The following is a 13,720-nucleotide window of genomic DNA, read 5'->3' on the forward strand; positions in this document are numbered from 1 at the left end:
ATGAGCGTCTTGGAGGAGGACGAGGAAGAGGTTTTGGATGTGCTACGTGTCCAAAAAGAACTCAGAGATCTGCCCCGACTATAAATCCTGGTCGTCTCCGCTTGACTGCCTGCCTACCGGGTTGGTTTACACACCCTCCGAAAACATAGTGTGTCGAAAAACTCATCACATAAATTTGGACAACATGTCTGGGACCAAAAAACAGCGAACAGTAAGTGGTTCTGCACAACTAAGTCTTCATTACTATGTGTACTTTTCAGATGGTTTTATTGACGAGAAGTCGAAGATTAAACAAGCAGACCTAGCCAAAAGCTTTGCCGTATTCGACATGTTCAAGATTGGTATATTCTCTCTGCAAACTAGTGGTTTCTGTGGGTTTGTTGTAACCATGAATACAATGTAGCATAGTCAAGAATTATTGGCTAGTATGCTCTTACATCGCCAAGTAGGACTAACTAGTCTATTTGTCAGTAAGGAAGTACAGTATCGCTAATATATTCTGGCCCACTATGTAAGCCAGAACCAGTGATGCCGCAAAATGTTCATGGTCTATGTTTTCATAGCTTCGTAACTGGCCGGCTAGCGAGTTAGCTATGCTAGTCTTAATTCTCGAAATCATCAAAGCTGGAGCTAGCTAGTCTACTGGTTAGCGTATGGGTAAAGTGCCCACCAGCTAAACTGGATTATGGTGTGGACCTATGTTATTACAACCTTGTAAGTCACGTTTTTTCAAAGTCATGGAACATAGGGAGTGAATCTGGTTGTATCTTAGATTGTTGATAGTGTCGTTATTTCCAATGCAGCCTGACCTGTCTGTGGTTGTGGCCGACTCTAAATTGTTATGGGATGGATATCATTTCAGTATCCAGGCGACAGATACAGTGCGCATTTCGACATACTTTAAGTCTATACTATCACTGAGTTAAGTTACAGAGTAAGTTAAACGTTGTAGTAGGATGCAATTTAGAGATGAAGCTAACGTGTGAACAGCCATTGGCACTTATGCGTTGCACATTGGGACTAGTGTAACACCACTGTGGTAAAGCTCTGAAAGTCAGCCAGGTCTGGAACAAGGACCCCATTTGTGTCTGGCCATGACAGTGCCACGCTGTGCACCTTTGCTTCTCCAGTGCACATGAATGAATGGGTGTCACGTGATGGCTTTGAGATGAAGGGGGGGTTGGGGGGGGGGGCATCTGAAGGGAATATGAAATGAACCAGACAGTAAAATGTGCAAGGAAAGACAGAGGGGGGTTCTGTGGTAAGTGAGTGAGTGAGTGGGGTGGGTGGGCTTCTAGGGACGGGTGTGTGTGTGTGGTGGGGAAGTAAGTGAGAGAAATTAGTGGGGGGATAGGAACAGGTGGGGTGGGATCATGTGAGAAGAACAGACTGACGTGGTGAGTGAGTGAGTGAGTGAGAAAGAAAGGTGTGACGGGGGAAAATTAAAGAGGAAGATTGAGTGTGTGAGAAGTGCAAGGTAAACTCACACCACCGCCTGCAGCAGCGATAACTTGGGCGTATGCCCTCCTGCTGTTATGAATAAGGACACTGTTCAGGGTCATCATTTGAGTGCCACGTATGTGTGTGTGTGTGTGTGTGTGTGTGTGCGCGCGTGTGCGTGTGCGCACCATTCAACATCTCTTGATCAATATTAGGCCTAGCCTCATTTAACTTATCCAAACACATCTCAACATTGTGTGGAGGAGTTGTTGGCCTTACTAGAATGGGCTGTACTGTAAGAGCCATTCCAGAAGAAATGTCTCCAGTGTCGAGATTGATTGGGGGTTGGTCTGGGGTCGGATCAGCATATTTTTGCACAAAGCAGAATTTGGCTCTCCACTGCACAATCCATACAGTAAGCCTAATCAGTACAGCCCAAGGCTCATGTGAGGCAAAGCAAGGATTTGCAAGACGCCACCAAGTTGATCGGAGTGACATTTCAGGAGAGGAGGAATGTGCTTATCAGATTATCATGATAAAGCAGTTCTTGTTCATTTCATTTCAAAGATTCATTGTACAAACACATCTCAACATTGCGTGGAGTAGTTGTTGGCCTTACTAGAATGGGACGTCAGCAGTATAGGGCGTTATTCGTTTTATACATACCAACTGAAGCATGAAAGTGCAAGAAAGGCCTAGTGGAGGAGATGTTGTAGTAATTTAAAGTAGACAAGATGAAACTGCATTTGACATGATTGAACCAAAAGGCTGAGTGTTTACGGGCAACAAAAGTGACCCAAGAGAGAACAGGGAAATAGGCTATAGACATACACACATATGTTATGTGTATGATAACTGGCCGAAGCACCCAGACAGTTCAAATCCTTGACGTGCGGATTCCTAAGATGTACTAAGAAATACTGTATAGAGAGCAACATTTATAAATATGGATTATGTATGCATAAAGTCACTTTGTAAGAAATGACCCTGACCCGAAATGATTAACAGGCAGGGATATCTGTTTGGAAGGTTACTGATTTGTGGTTGAATTTAGACTTGAATAACAACATAGAAGGGAACCAAAGATATTCTTTTCATCCACTCAGCAGGCTTATTTTCATAATAGAAAGCCGATCATAAGGACAGCTCAACTTGAGTATGTTATCAAGTGTTGCTTACAGTGACTTTAAAGTACTGCCACATACCTCCATGTTGACCTAATTACATGTCGGTCCGTGTCGAGGTCCATATGCGAGAAAACTAAATTGCCACAAGACACTACAATAAACCAGCAATCACCTTGCAAAACTCTCACCACTGCGCTGATATTTTCTTCAAATTTGGTCTGAAGAAAATATGCTTCGTAGTAGCGTCATGCATGCTAAACGAATACAATTTGTGAAGCCTTGTGTCAAGTGTGTCACAGCGAAAAGCAAAAAAGGTCGCACTTTGCATTTAAACGTGTTTTTATTGCACAATAAATAATTTGTGCAATAAAAACACGTTTAAATGCAAAGTGCGACCTTTTTACCTTTTCTTACAGTTACAGTAAACATATAAGTTTGGTCTAGCACTCTCAAAAACAAACCTAAGAGACTGAGTGAAGCCTGCTCCTACCATACAAATGAAGTGTGTCACTCACAGCCCCATTTTTGCTGGCTCTTGCAGGACCTCCAGAGGGCCACCAACGTGGTGTATCAGGCCCACCATGTCAGCAGGAGCAAGAGAGGCCAGGTGGTGGGCACCAGAGGAGGCTTTCGAGGATGCACAGTGTGGCTAACAGGTTAGCGCTTCAGCTACTTACAGTGGACATGTTAGCATAGCAGTCATTTCCAGTGTTCCCTATATACCCCATTCAGGCCGACGCTAGAAGCCATACTGTTTATTGAAGGCATAGCTCATGTTTATTTAGGCTTTCTGTTTGAATACTACCTATACATTAAGGCTGAAGTGTTTATTAGTCCTCCTGTTACCTTGATATGGTAAGGTCTCTGTGCCTCTAATATGTCCCATTCCTCTCACACATATTTAGTCTTTCCTTAAAGTCATTTAGCTCAGACACGTACAATGCAGTGCAGTGTTAGTGCTCAACCCTGTATTGTGTCAGTGCAGCCTGCTGCTGGACTCTGTCCAGAGAGCCTGGGCCGAGGAGTCAGACGGGCGAGGCGCAGTGACCAGAATTCCCCTGGCCAGGGAAAGCCTGTCCCTCCCATTCACGCCCCCATTCAGCAATACCTCAAACATCTGTTTTGTGTGTGTGTGTGTGTGTTATGTCTGTGTGTGTTTGTGTGTGTGTGTTTTGTGTTTTGTCTGTGTGTGTATGTTGTGTGTGTATTGTGTCTGTGGCGTAGGGTTGTCGGGAGCTGGTAAAACTACCATCGGCTTTGCTCTGGAGGAGTACTTGGTATCCCACGCCATCCCCTGCTACTCTCTGGACGGGGACAACATCCGACAAGGGCTGAACAGGAACCTTGGCTTCACCTCTGAGCATCGCGAGGAGAACATCCGGCGTATCGCTGAAGTGGCCAAACTGTTTGCCGACGCAGGCTTGGTCTGCATCACCAGTTTCATCTCACCCTTCACTAAGGTGAGGCCTAAATCATTCATTCAGGACACATGATGTTACAGTGTTATAAGTCCTACATGCATATTCTAGAATATGTTTTTCACTATTAGCCATAGGCTACGAGTATCCTTGAGTATCCAAATTGTAAGTGTTATAGAGGAGGAGAGATTGGAAGTCTAGAGCACTGATTATAAAGCAAAATCAGTTTTTATTTTATTCCATTACTAATGCATCCTCTCACTGCTAGTCCAACATATCAGTCACTAATAACAGTTATTTGACCTTGTCTTACACAGGTTTTAGTTGACCAGGTTCAGGCTTTTAACCAAGCTTTACTTCTGTGTACCTCAGGACAGGGACGAGGCCAGGAAAATCCACGCAGCCGCTGGGCTGCCCTTCTACGAGGTGTTTGTGAACGCCCCACTGGAGGTGTGTGAGAGCCGAGACGTCAAGGGGCTCTACAAGAAGGCCAGAGCTGGCGAGATCAAAGGTATCACATGACCAGCATCTCTGAAACGATTGGCTGGTTTACTGACTGTAGTAGTTGATCTCCGAGCCCTTTAGAAAGAAAGTTGCGACAACTCCATTCAAAGTGGTATGTTACAGTTGTTACAGCAGTATGGACCGCTAACAACGCAAGCAAATTAGCATTAACCTAAGCTCAGTCTACTAGCTATTTAATAGGCTACTACGACATAAAGTCTGGAATTGTAGCCTATTAAAGATTTATGGTGGTAATGGTAGGCTAACCACATAGTTTACACAATAATTACATAATGATAATGTCATACACATTGTATATCAATGTATTTATGGACTTTCAATGACCTAAAGTCATAGTTCTGTCTTTCAATATTGAACAGTATTCAATGCATTCTAATCAACTGTCAATCACCTCCGGGAACTTTTTGTGATGTTGAACTTTAACCCCTATGGTCGCAACTCTCTCTCTCTCTCAGTGTAGGGCTCTGTTTGATCTCTACCAGTGATTGGTGGGTTGAAACAGCTGGTCTGTCTGAGTCATTGTGACGTTGCTTCAGCGAGCCTGAACAGAGGGGGTGATTGTGAAGTCTAGTGTGTGGTTTTGCTGAATGAGCAATAAGTAGCAGCTCGTAGGGGTTTCTCTGACTCATTATGGATGAATTCGGAGGAAACTGGTGAGCATCTTAAATGCAGGCTTGTGGCCGTGTCTCAAAGAGGAATTGTTAGAAAGTCAGAACTTCCTGTTAACTGATTGATGCCTGTTAGGACTTGCTTTGGGCTTCTACTGGGATGAGATGGGCCACAAGCCAACATGATTTGCAACCACTATGTATCATTAGTCATTTATTCCTTGTTATTACACACACACACACACACACACACTCTTTCAAGATTTTTCCAAGTTGACAAAGAGTGTAACAGTTGCCTAGGTCGTTGAAAAGAAGAAGTGTTGCAACAGTAACGGAACTTTGGCTACACATTTTGAAGCTTCTTTTTGTGGTCGCATTACCGACTTGAACGTGCGCTTCTTTTTCTGATCCCCAAATGCCGCGTTGTCAGTTATTCCTTACATCATTTACGACGGGGTAGTTATAACCCTGATAAGCAGAGTTTGCATAGCAAACAATCAAAGAACACTGTGAAATGCACACGTGAAGCACATTTTATGTGTCCTAAAGTTTTATTGTCACTAGATCAACATGGCTCAAAGTAAAGCCAAAGCCTCAGTGTGATTTATTTTAATCTGTGTCTGACATTCTGCTGTTGTTTTTCCTTGATATGTGTGATCTGTCCATCTCAACCCTTCTTTTTTAAGATGATGGTCTTCAAAGGGTAGCACAGAGTGCTTTATGTCGGTTTACGTGGTGGCTAACTGTCCGCTGTGTCACCTCCAGGTTTCACAGGTATCGACTCGGACTACGAGAGACCTGAAGCCCCAGAGCTGGTGCTGAAGACTGGGGAGCTGACCGTCAACGAGTGCATTGACCAGGTGGTGGAGCTGCTCAAGATTCATGTGAGTTGCCATCACCAGACTCATTATATATTCTTGTATTTTATTACTTCTGTTTTTAGCCTTTGGTCTTTGTTTTTCTGGTCACAGAAGCGTCCTTTAGAAATCTTTCTTCTTGCAGTGCAGTTTCATGATGGACAGGTTCTTTATGTGGAAGAGTTTCTAGTTTGAATGAAGTTTAACATCAGCAGAGTCCTATAGCTTGAGACATAAAATTACTTTTCTTCAATGGAATTTATTTAAAGACGGCAAATGCTTTTTCTCCTGTGAACTTCTTGTGGTGGTAATCAAATAGGCAGATTGCAAGATAACTGCAGCTTTTTATCAGTGCAACCGGTTCATCTTTCTTAGCGTCTTTTTTGGCTTTTCTGCAAGTGGGACATGCTTTGACCATTGGTAAATCTGGGACAAAGATGAGTATCAGTGACCTGGAGCCCTGAGATGAGAATAGAGCCTGAAGCTACAGTAGACAAAAAAAAAAAAAACCTGCCTCTTCAGCTCAGGTTGCAGGTGTCAAATTGCTCTTTTTAAAATGGACTCTGTCATTGTTTTCTGTGCACAGGACATTGTGCCCTCGGGCGTAACGGAAGAAGTGAATGAGCTCTTCGTGGAGGAGAACAAGTTGGACCTGGCTCTGAGTGATGCCAATATATTGCCCATTGTGAACATCACCAAGGTAACCAAGGCACCAATAGCTTGCCTTTTAATGTGCCGTCAACAATAGCTTCTGTTCACTAGCGTCATAAATATGACGCCTGAAATTCATACTGAAAAACTGTACTGCGCAAAGTGTAAACGGAGGACAGGATTACATTTCTAGTATGGGAGCCTGAATGAACTTGTACAGAACAGCCCAGGTAGCAATTCATGTTGGCAATATCTAAAAATTCCAAGCTGTATGTGCCCAAGAATACTGTAAGTTCTGAGGGTTATGGTTGAATATTTAAGTGCAAAGTTAGTAGCGTTTTGCTAGTCAGAAACACACACATCAACTGAACTGACACATTTAATTAATTTTCAATCAGCTTTAATTTAATCAGGCGAGGGAACAACAAATGTACAACAACGGCAACACCCATGCAATGACCCCCCCCCCACTCAGTAGTTTTGCTTTGCCGTGTGTCTCTGCAGCTTGACCTCCAGTGGGTGCAGGTTCTGGCCGAGGGCTGGGCCACCCCTCTCAAGGGCTTCATGAGAGAGAGGGAGTTCCTTCAGGTCCTCCACTTCAGCACTCTCCTGGACGGTGAGTGTGTTAACAGTTGACACATGTCTACATACATTAAACATAATGTTTACATATATTGAACATACTTTATGTTTGCATACATTAACATCTTCAACATCTGGTTATGGTTGTGATATTTTACTGATGATTATGTCCAAAGCAACTAACTGAATGTGAACATAATGTTGTCACTAAGAGTTTATTACCCTTTTTGGAAATGTAGATTAAATTACTCTTTGGGTTGGCATAATTTTGCTGACAAAGCCTATGCAACGCTTATTATGCATACCACAGCTATTGAATAGCAACACTAGCACACTTTTTGTTCAGTACTTCAGTACTATACACATTCGGTGACTTATTCTGTGAATACCATCATTGTGTGAACTATAAAAGTGGTTTGGTTATCATGAATAGTTGTAAGAATTCATAGTCTTGTGGTCGCGTGACTAATATTTTTAGGAGAGCTGGCCTGGTGCTAGCTGGTTTGGTTTGCAACTTCAGTGGGCAATACGGAACACTACGTCAAACCTTGTTTCTTCACACTCTGTTTCCATTTCAACATTTGCATTTTTAGATGTCTTTTTGTTTTGTGATCAATTGTTTATTGAGTTTCATAAACGGGAGTAGGGGATGGGGACGTTTGTAGATGTCTTAAACTGAACTCCACATAGCACCTTTAACAACGTTGCCACTTAACTTGCAGGTGGGACGATCAACCTGTCCGTGCCCATCGTCCTGCCTGTGTCCACGGAGGACAAGGAGAGGCTGGACGGCTGCGCCGCCTTCGCCCTGCAGTTCAGAGGTCGCCGAGTCGCCATCCTCCGCAACCCCGAGTTCTACGTGCATCGGAAGGAGGAGCGTTGTGCCAGACAGTGGGGCACCACTTGCCCCCAGCACCCCTACATCAAGGTGAGGCGTCTTGCTCCGCGGGTATCTTCAGAACCCCATACCTGCATGGAACGTTAGAATATAGAACATAAATAACCTCTAGGGTCTCTTTTGCAATTTGATATCAAGATATCATGATTTTCTTGCTTTCACTTGAGATATCAGGCCAGCAAATATGGTGCAAGCAAGAGATGAGGAAACCTAGCAGAAATTGAAAGTGGTGGTTGGCACTTCAGAATGGTGAATTTATCTGACTGTAGTTATCAGAGAAACTCGGGCCTGACATTTTCAGGCGCCACAAAAGTAAGAATGCCCATGGCCAGGCTGATAAAGTCCAGAACGATAATCTACGGAATGTCGCTGTACAATAATATCTGGAAACCATGACCGTTCCATTCGACAACGCTTGATTTCAAGGTTTGATGGGACCATGACCCAGTAAACTTGTTATTCAACTGAAAACAAACTTTGTTTATAGAGTGCCTTTAATGCAAATATGTCACGCAGTAGTATGCTGAAGGACACAGTGAAGCTTGTAAATCATGTAGTAGAAACAGTTGTGAACAGAAAATGACCCGGCAGAAAACATGATGCAAAGATGAGCCATACAGGCACAGCATGATGAGGAACAGGAGGAGAGGTATTACTAGCAGCAAGCATGGCTGCCAGTAATAATATAATTAGATAATAAATTGTTTCTGTTTGCCTGGGTAAAGTTCAGTTCAATGCAACCTCAAGGAAGCAGTTGCAATGTGCTTGGTATTTGATGCCAGAGACTTTTCTGTTTGAGATCTATGTTCAAACTTTCTCTCTGGGGCCTTTGTGCTTTAGAAATATTATGGGGACTTCTGTACTAACTGGATGAGAGTTGTTGCGGTCCACGGTTTAAACCAAAGCTCTCCTGTATTTTTCTCAAAGATGGTGATGGAGAGCGGTGATTGGCTTGCTGGCGGTGAACTGGAGGTGCTGGAGCGAATCAAATGGGACGATGGGCTGGACCAGTACCGCCTTACTCCAAGAGAACTGAGACAAAGGTTCAAGGATATGAAAGCAGGTAAGCCTGAAGTCCTTAAGAGCTGTAGAATACTTGAATTCCATGTCAATTCAAGCTCTTTCCGAGACGATAAGGGACTTAATGACCACACCATTGGAAAACACAGAAATGTCAGATAAGATTTAGTATCTCTTGTTTCGTTGTATGAGTCAGCAGGAAAGGCCAGAGTGACCGTGGACAACTGGAGATATCAGTCAAGGTCACAGTACTAGAGTTCTACTGAACGCTTGAGTTACTTTTGAGTTACATTTGGGTCATTGGGATTGAACCTTGAGTGGATTTCAGACCAGTGGCGGAACAACTGCACACAGGGCCCTGGGGCAGAGATGGTTGATGGGCCCCCCCCCTCCCCATACGCACCCAATATCCCCCCCCCCCCCCCCCCCCGCTCCGCCCCCCCAACACGCATAATAAGATTTTAATGATAACAAAAATGTGACACAAGCAACTAAAGTAATGCAAATTGCTTATGTATTATTTTATATTTGGTCAATTGTGATATTGATATTGATAAATGGTGCAGTCACTTTAAGAAGAGTCTGAACGGTTCTCATAATGCCGTTTTGCAGGTCATGCTCAAGGCTGAAGGCTCTACCAGCTGTAGCTCGTTTGTTTGCACCATATTGATATGATATAACAATATTTGTATTATTACAAGCAGCCTTCATTTGTTGCTTTGGAAATGGAGGGTCCCAAGCTTATATTTCTGTTTGCAAGTAAACGTGCATTTTGAACCTGGTAGCCACTTAGCTATCTGAGTGGAATGCATTCACAAGAATAGTCTAATTTGTGACTCCATTCTTCAGATGGTAAATATTAGGCTAGCTAATAAATAAATTGGCTAAGTTACTCACAGTGAGTGCAGCCAATGTAAAATAGTCTTCTTACCAACCTGAGCTTAGACTACAAATGGTGAATCACTGGAAACCTGATCTGCCACCTCCTTTAGTCTCCTCTCGTCTTTGCTGCCATCATTATTAGCCACGTACCTTTCTTAAAACGATTCTTATGGCAGAAGATGTCAACAATGACAAGCTAGGTGGAACCTGCCTAATAGCTGTTTTCAAATGTTCTGCACATTTTGCGATAATTCCTTGCCGAATTTCGGACGGTAATGGACATCACGTGAAGCGGCCACTTGCTGTTTACATCTTATTTCGAATTTCCGTCGTTAGCTGGGCAGATAATGACACCTAGGCTATGCGGTCCGTCTGACAGCGGAAGAGTGAAGCTGGAACCTGCCTCTCTGTCTCTACTGCATGCTCATAATTTCGTTCCAAATTATGCTTTAGTTTGTAGAAGTCACGAGCATGGAGAGAGCCCACAAAGTATAATGATCTTTCTCGTTTGATCGATTATTTGATCGTAATAAAAACTATAGATTCTGCGTTAATTGTGTGAGAATGATCCGGGGCTGATGCTTGGCATAAGAACAAGTTAAACCAGGTATTACCAACTTCCCGTAGCCTAGTCCAAGCCTATTATATACGTTGTTCACTACAATGGAATTTTGATGATGACGTTCAACAAGTCTTCAGATATCATACCCATCATGCACTGCAGTTGTTAAAAAATTACACAAACATGATTTAAAAAAAACAATACAAGCCATAACAACATAGCTTATCTTAAAAGAACATGACTAACTATTACATTACAAGACAGCTTTAGGGATTTCACTGGTATTTTTTGAGTCATGACTCCCACCATGATAAAATAGTAGATCTAAAATGCTAGATATATAAACAGGCTAGCCACCTGTTTCACACAATACTGAGTGATGTGCGCTACAACACATTCGGTGAGATAAGTAAGAACGCGTCGGGGAGATCGAATGAGTGTTTTCGATGAAGTGCAAAGGGCCCCTTGAGCCCTCGGGAAGGGCCCGGGCCCAGGGGCAGCTGCCCCGCCTGCCCCGCCTATAGCTCCGCCCCTGTTTCAGATATATTTATGTATTTACAGTAGTAAAGTCAGACATCCTGTTAGCGCCTCTAGCCCAAGGGGATGAAACTGGTTTCCTAATGCCAGCTTAAAAAGATGAAAGATCCCTCAGAAATTCCACAAAGAGTTTACCGGTAGCTTCAGGGGGTTTTCTTGACTAGTTCTACAGAACTATTTCTAAACATACTTGGGCTGTGGTTATCCAAGGCCTCTGAATAGATTTGTTTAGGATTAGGTTTAGGTTTAGGCATTAAGATGAGACATGGAGGCCTTCATGGATCAAATTGTGACATTTTAGTCTTATACCGTTTAGTTTGAACTTCTTGATAAATGCAACGTCATCAACTTCTGTTATCTTGACCACATTGTGCTTTTAGCATGGCCGCCACAGAATACACAATAGTATGCTGCAGACACTTTCAGTTATGGTTATGGTTATGGTTATGGTTATTTAGCAGACGCCTTTGTCCAAAGCGACATACAAATAAATAACAGTACAAATTAAATTAACAGTGAACAATTACAATAGGGAGAATAGTAATATTATCAGTAAAACAATCATTTTAAGCACTAACCTAATGAGAAATAAAAACAGTGAAATTAGAATAGCAATCAAATAAGTCACTCAGTTAATTATATATAATAATAATAATAACTAAAGCAAGGTATGGCTAAATTTAAGGACAATAGCAAAATAAATGTCAAATTCTATCAATGGACAAATTATAACAAAACAATACTATTATACAAACCATAACACATCACAAACTCAAAGGACTAAGTGCATATTGAACAAATGCTTGTTATCAGTTATCACAGCTCTGCTGCTTATAGAATTCTAATTACAATGTGGTCTTTTTCAATGGGGGACTAAACAATTCTATCCTAAAATTAGCAATTAAAAATGGGCTACCCTGCACTATGCAAAACAGGGAGATCCAAAGCAATCTTCTTATATTAAAAAAAAAAAAAAAAAAAATTTAAAAATAATGCTAGTTAATGACAAGTAAGGCTAGTTTGTGATTAACACGATAAAATCATGGCAACGTGTTTTGGCCAACATGGCGTTCATCAGAGCAGATCAGAGCCCAGGGCTATCCAGCACTCTTTGAGTAATATCTCTGCTGACCGCGGCTACAGCTGCTGTTATTGGCAGCGCAGAAATATTGACCTTCTGCGTCCTTTCCGGGCCAGACGCCATCTTTGCCTTCCAGCTGCGCAACCCGGTCCACAACGGGCACGCCTTGCTGATGCAGGACACCAAACGCCGTCTCCTGGCGCGCGGGTACAAGAACCCGGTCCTGCTCCTTCACCCGCTGGGCGGCTGGACCAAGGAGGACGACGTGCCGCTGGACTGGCGCATGAAGCAGCACGCCGCCGTGCTGGAGGAGGGGGTGCTGGACCCGGCCCACACCATCGTGGCCATCTTCCCATCGCCCATGATGTATGCTGGACCTACAGAGGTAAGCTAGTATTCATGTGGCATAGTGCTGCAACACTGTCCATTGTCCTGTGTGTATTCTGTGTAAACTGTATACAGTCATTTCTTGCATATAAGCCGCATTATATATAAGCCGCAGGGCAGCGTTTTATGCAAGTTAAAAGAACCAAAACCATATTGATACCATATTAACTGACCCAGTGTACTAACCTCATGGCTGAAGAAATTTTTGCAAAATCAATGTATAAGACGCGGCTAATAGTCGGCAAATTACGGTAAACTGTATACAGTCATTTCCAGCGTATTAGCTGCATTGTGTATCAGCCGCAGGAGGACAGTGTTTTTATGTAAGTTAAAAGGAACAAAACCATGTCAATGCTATATTAACGGCCTCATAGCTGAAGAAAGAAATGTTGCAAAATCAATATATGAGCCGCGGTTAATAGTTGGGAAATTGCAGTACAGTGTATTGTGTATAACCACAGATCGTGGATTTTGAATGGCCTTTGGACACACCACACACTAGGCCAGCTCTTAGTTATGAATATCAGCCTTCGATAAATGTCGATTCATTTTACGAAAATTGTAGCCTTTATGGTAAAATATGATATAACATTGCAAATGTATTAAACATGCCCCTATAACTTAATATGCAGTGAATATAAATAAACCATAAACATAAACAACCATAAATACAATGTCCTGTTTAGCAGACACACCACAAATGTAATTCAATGTGGACATTCACAAGGAAACATTGGTCACTGACATAGACTAAAAACATTGGTCACTGACAGCACTCTCTGGCTCCCCCTGGCAGGTGCAATGGCATTGCAGGGCCCGCATGATCGCCGGTGCCAACTTCTACATCGTGGGCCGCGACCCCGCTGGCATGCCTCACCCCGAGACCAAGCAGGACATGTACGAGCCCACTCACGGGGGCAAGGTGCTCACCATGGCGCCAGGTCTGACCTCTGTCGAGATCATTCCCTTCCGTGTGGCCGCGTACAACAAGGTCAAGAAGGCCATGGACTTCTATGATAAAGAACGGTAAGGCCTGGCGATGTGCTGTTTTTGCCGTGGTTTACACAGACATGTCAAATGGGTTTTAATTAGGTGTTTGTTTTGTTGTTATCATAACAGTTGTACTTTGATGCAATGTTTAGTTT

At 42.9% G+C, this 13,720-nt stretch overlaps 1 protein-coding gene across 1 annotated transcript in view; it reads left to right on the plus strand.

Moving 5' to 3' along the window:
• Window positions 1-13,720, plus strand: part of papss2b (3'-phosphoadenosine 5'-phosphosulfate synthase 2b) — a 16,443-nt gene continuing 2,723 nt past the window's right edge. Inside the window, exons 1-11 of the mRNA XM_062525626.1 lie at window positions 1-211; window positions 3,109-3,223; window positions 3,792-4,027; window positions 4,358-4,496; window positions 5,884-6,002; window positions 6,562-6,675; window positions 7,131-7,242; window positions 7,931-8,136; window positions 9,034-9,169; window positions 12,305-12,573; window positions 13,372-13,601. Coding sequence (XP_062381610.1) covers window positions 38-211; window positions 3,109-3,223; window positions 3,792-4,027; window positions 4,358-4,496; window positions 5,884-6,002; window positions 6,562-6,675; window positions 7,131-7,242; window positions 7,931-8,136; window positions 9,034-9,169; window positions 12,305-12,573; window positions 13,372-13,601 — 1,850 coding nt within the window. The 5' untranslated portion in view covers window positions 1-37. The remainder of the gene's footprint in view (window positions 212-3,108; window positions 3,224-3,791; window positions 4,028-4,357; window positions 4,497-5,883; window positions 6,003-6,561; window positions 6,676-7,130; window positions 7,243-7,930; window positions 8,137-9,033; window positions 9,170-12,304; window positions 12,574-13,371; window positions 13,602-13,720) is intronic.

Source organism: Sardina pilchardus, chromosome 22 (assembly GCF_963854185.1).
Source record: "Sardina pilchardus chromosome 22, fSarPil1.1, whole genome shotgun sequence".
NCBI classification, from domain to species: domain Eukaryota; kingdom Metazoa; phylum Chordata; class Actinopteri; order Clupeiformes; family Clupeidae; genus Sardina; species Sardina pilchardus.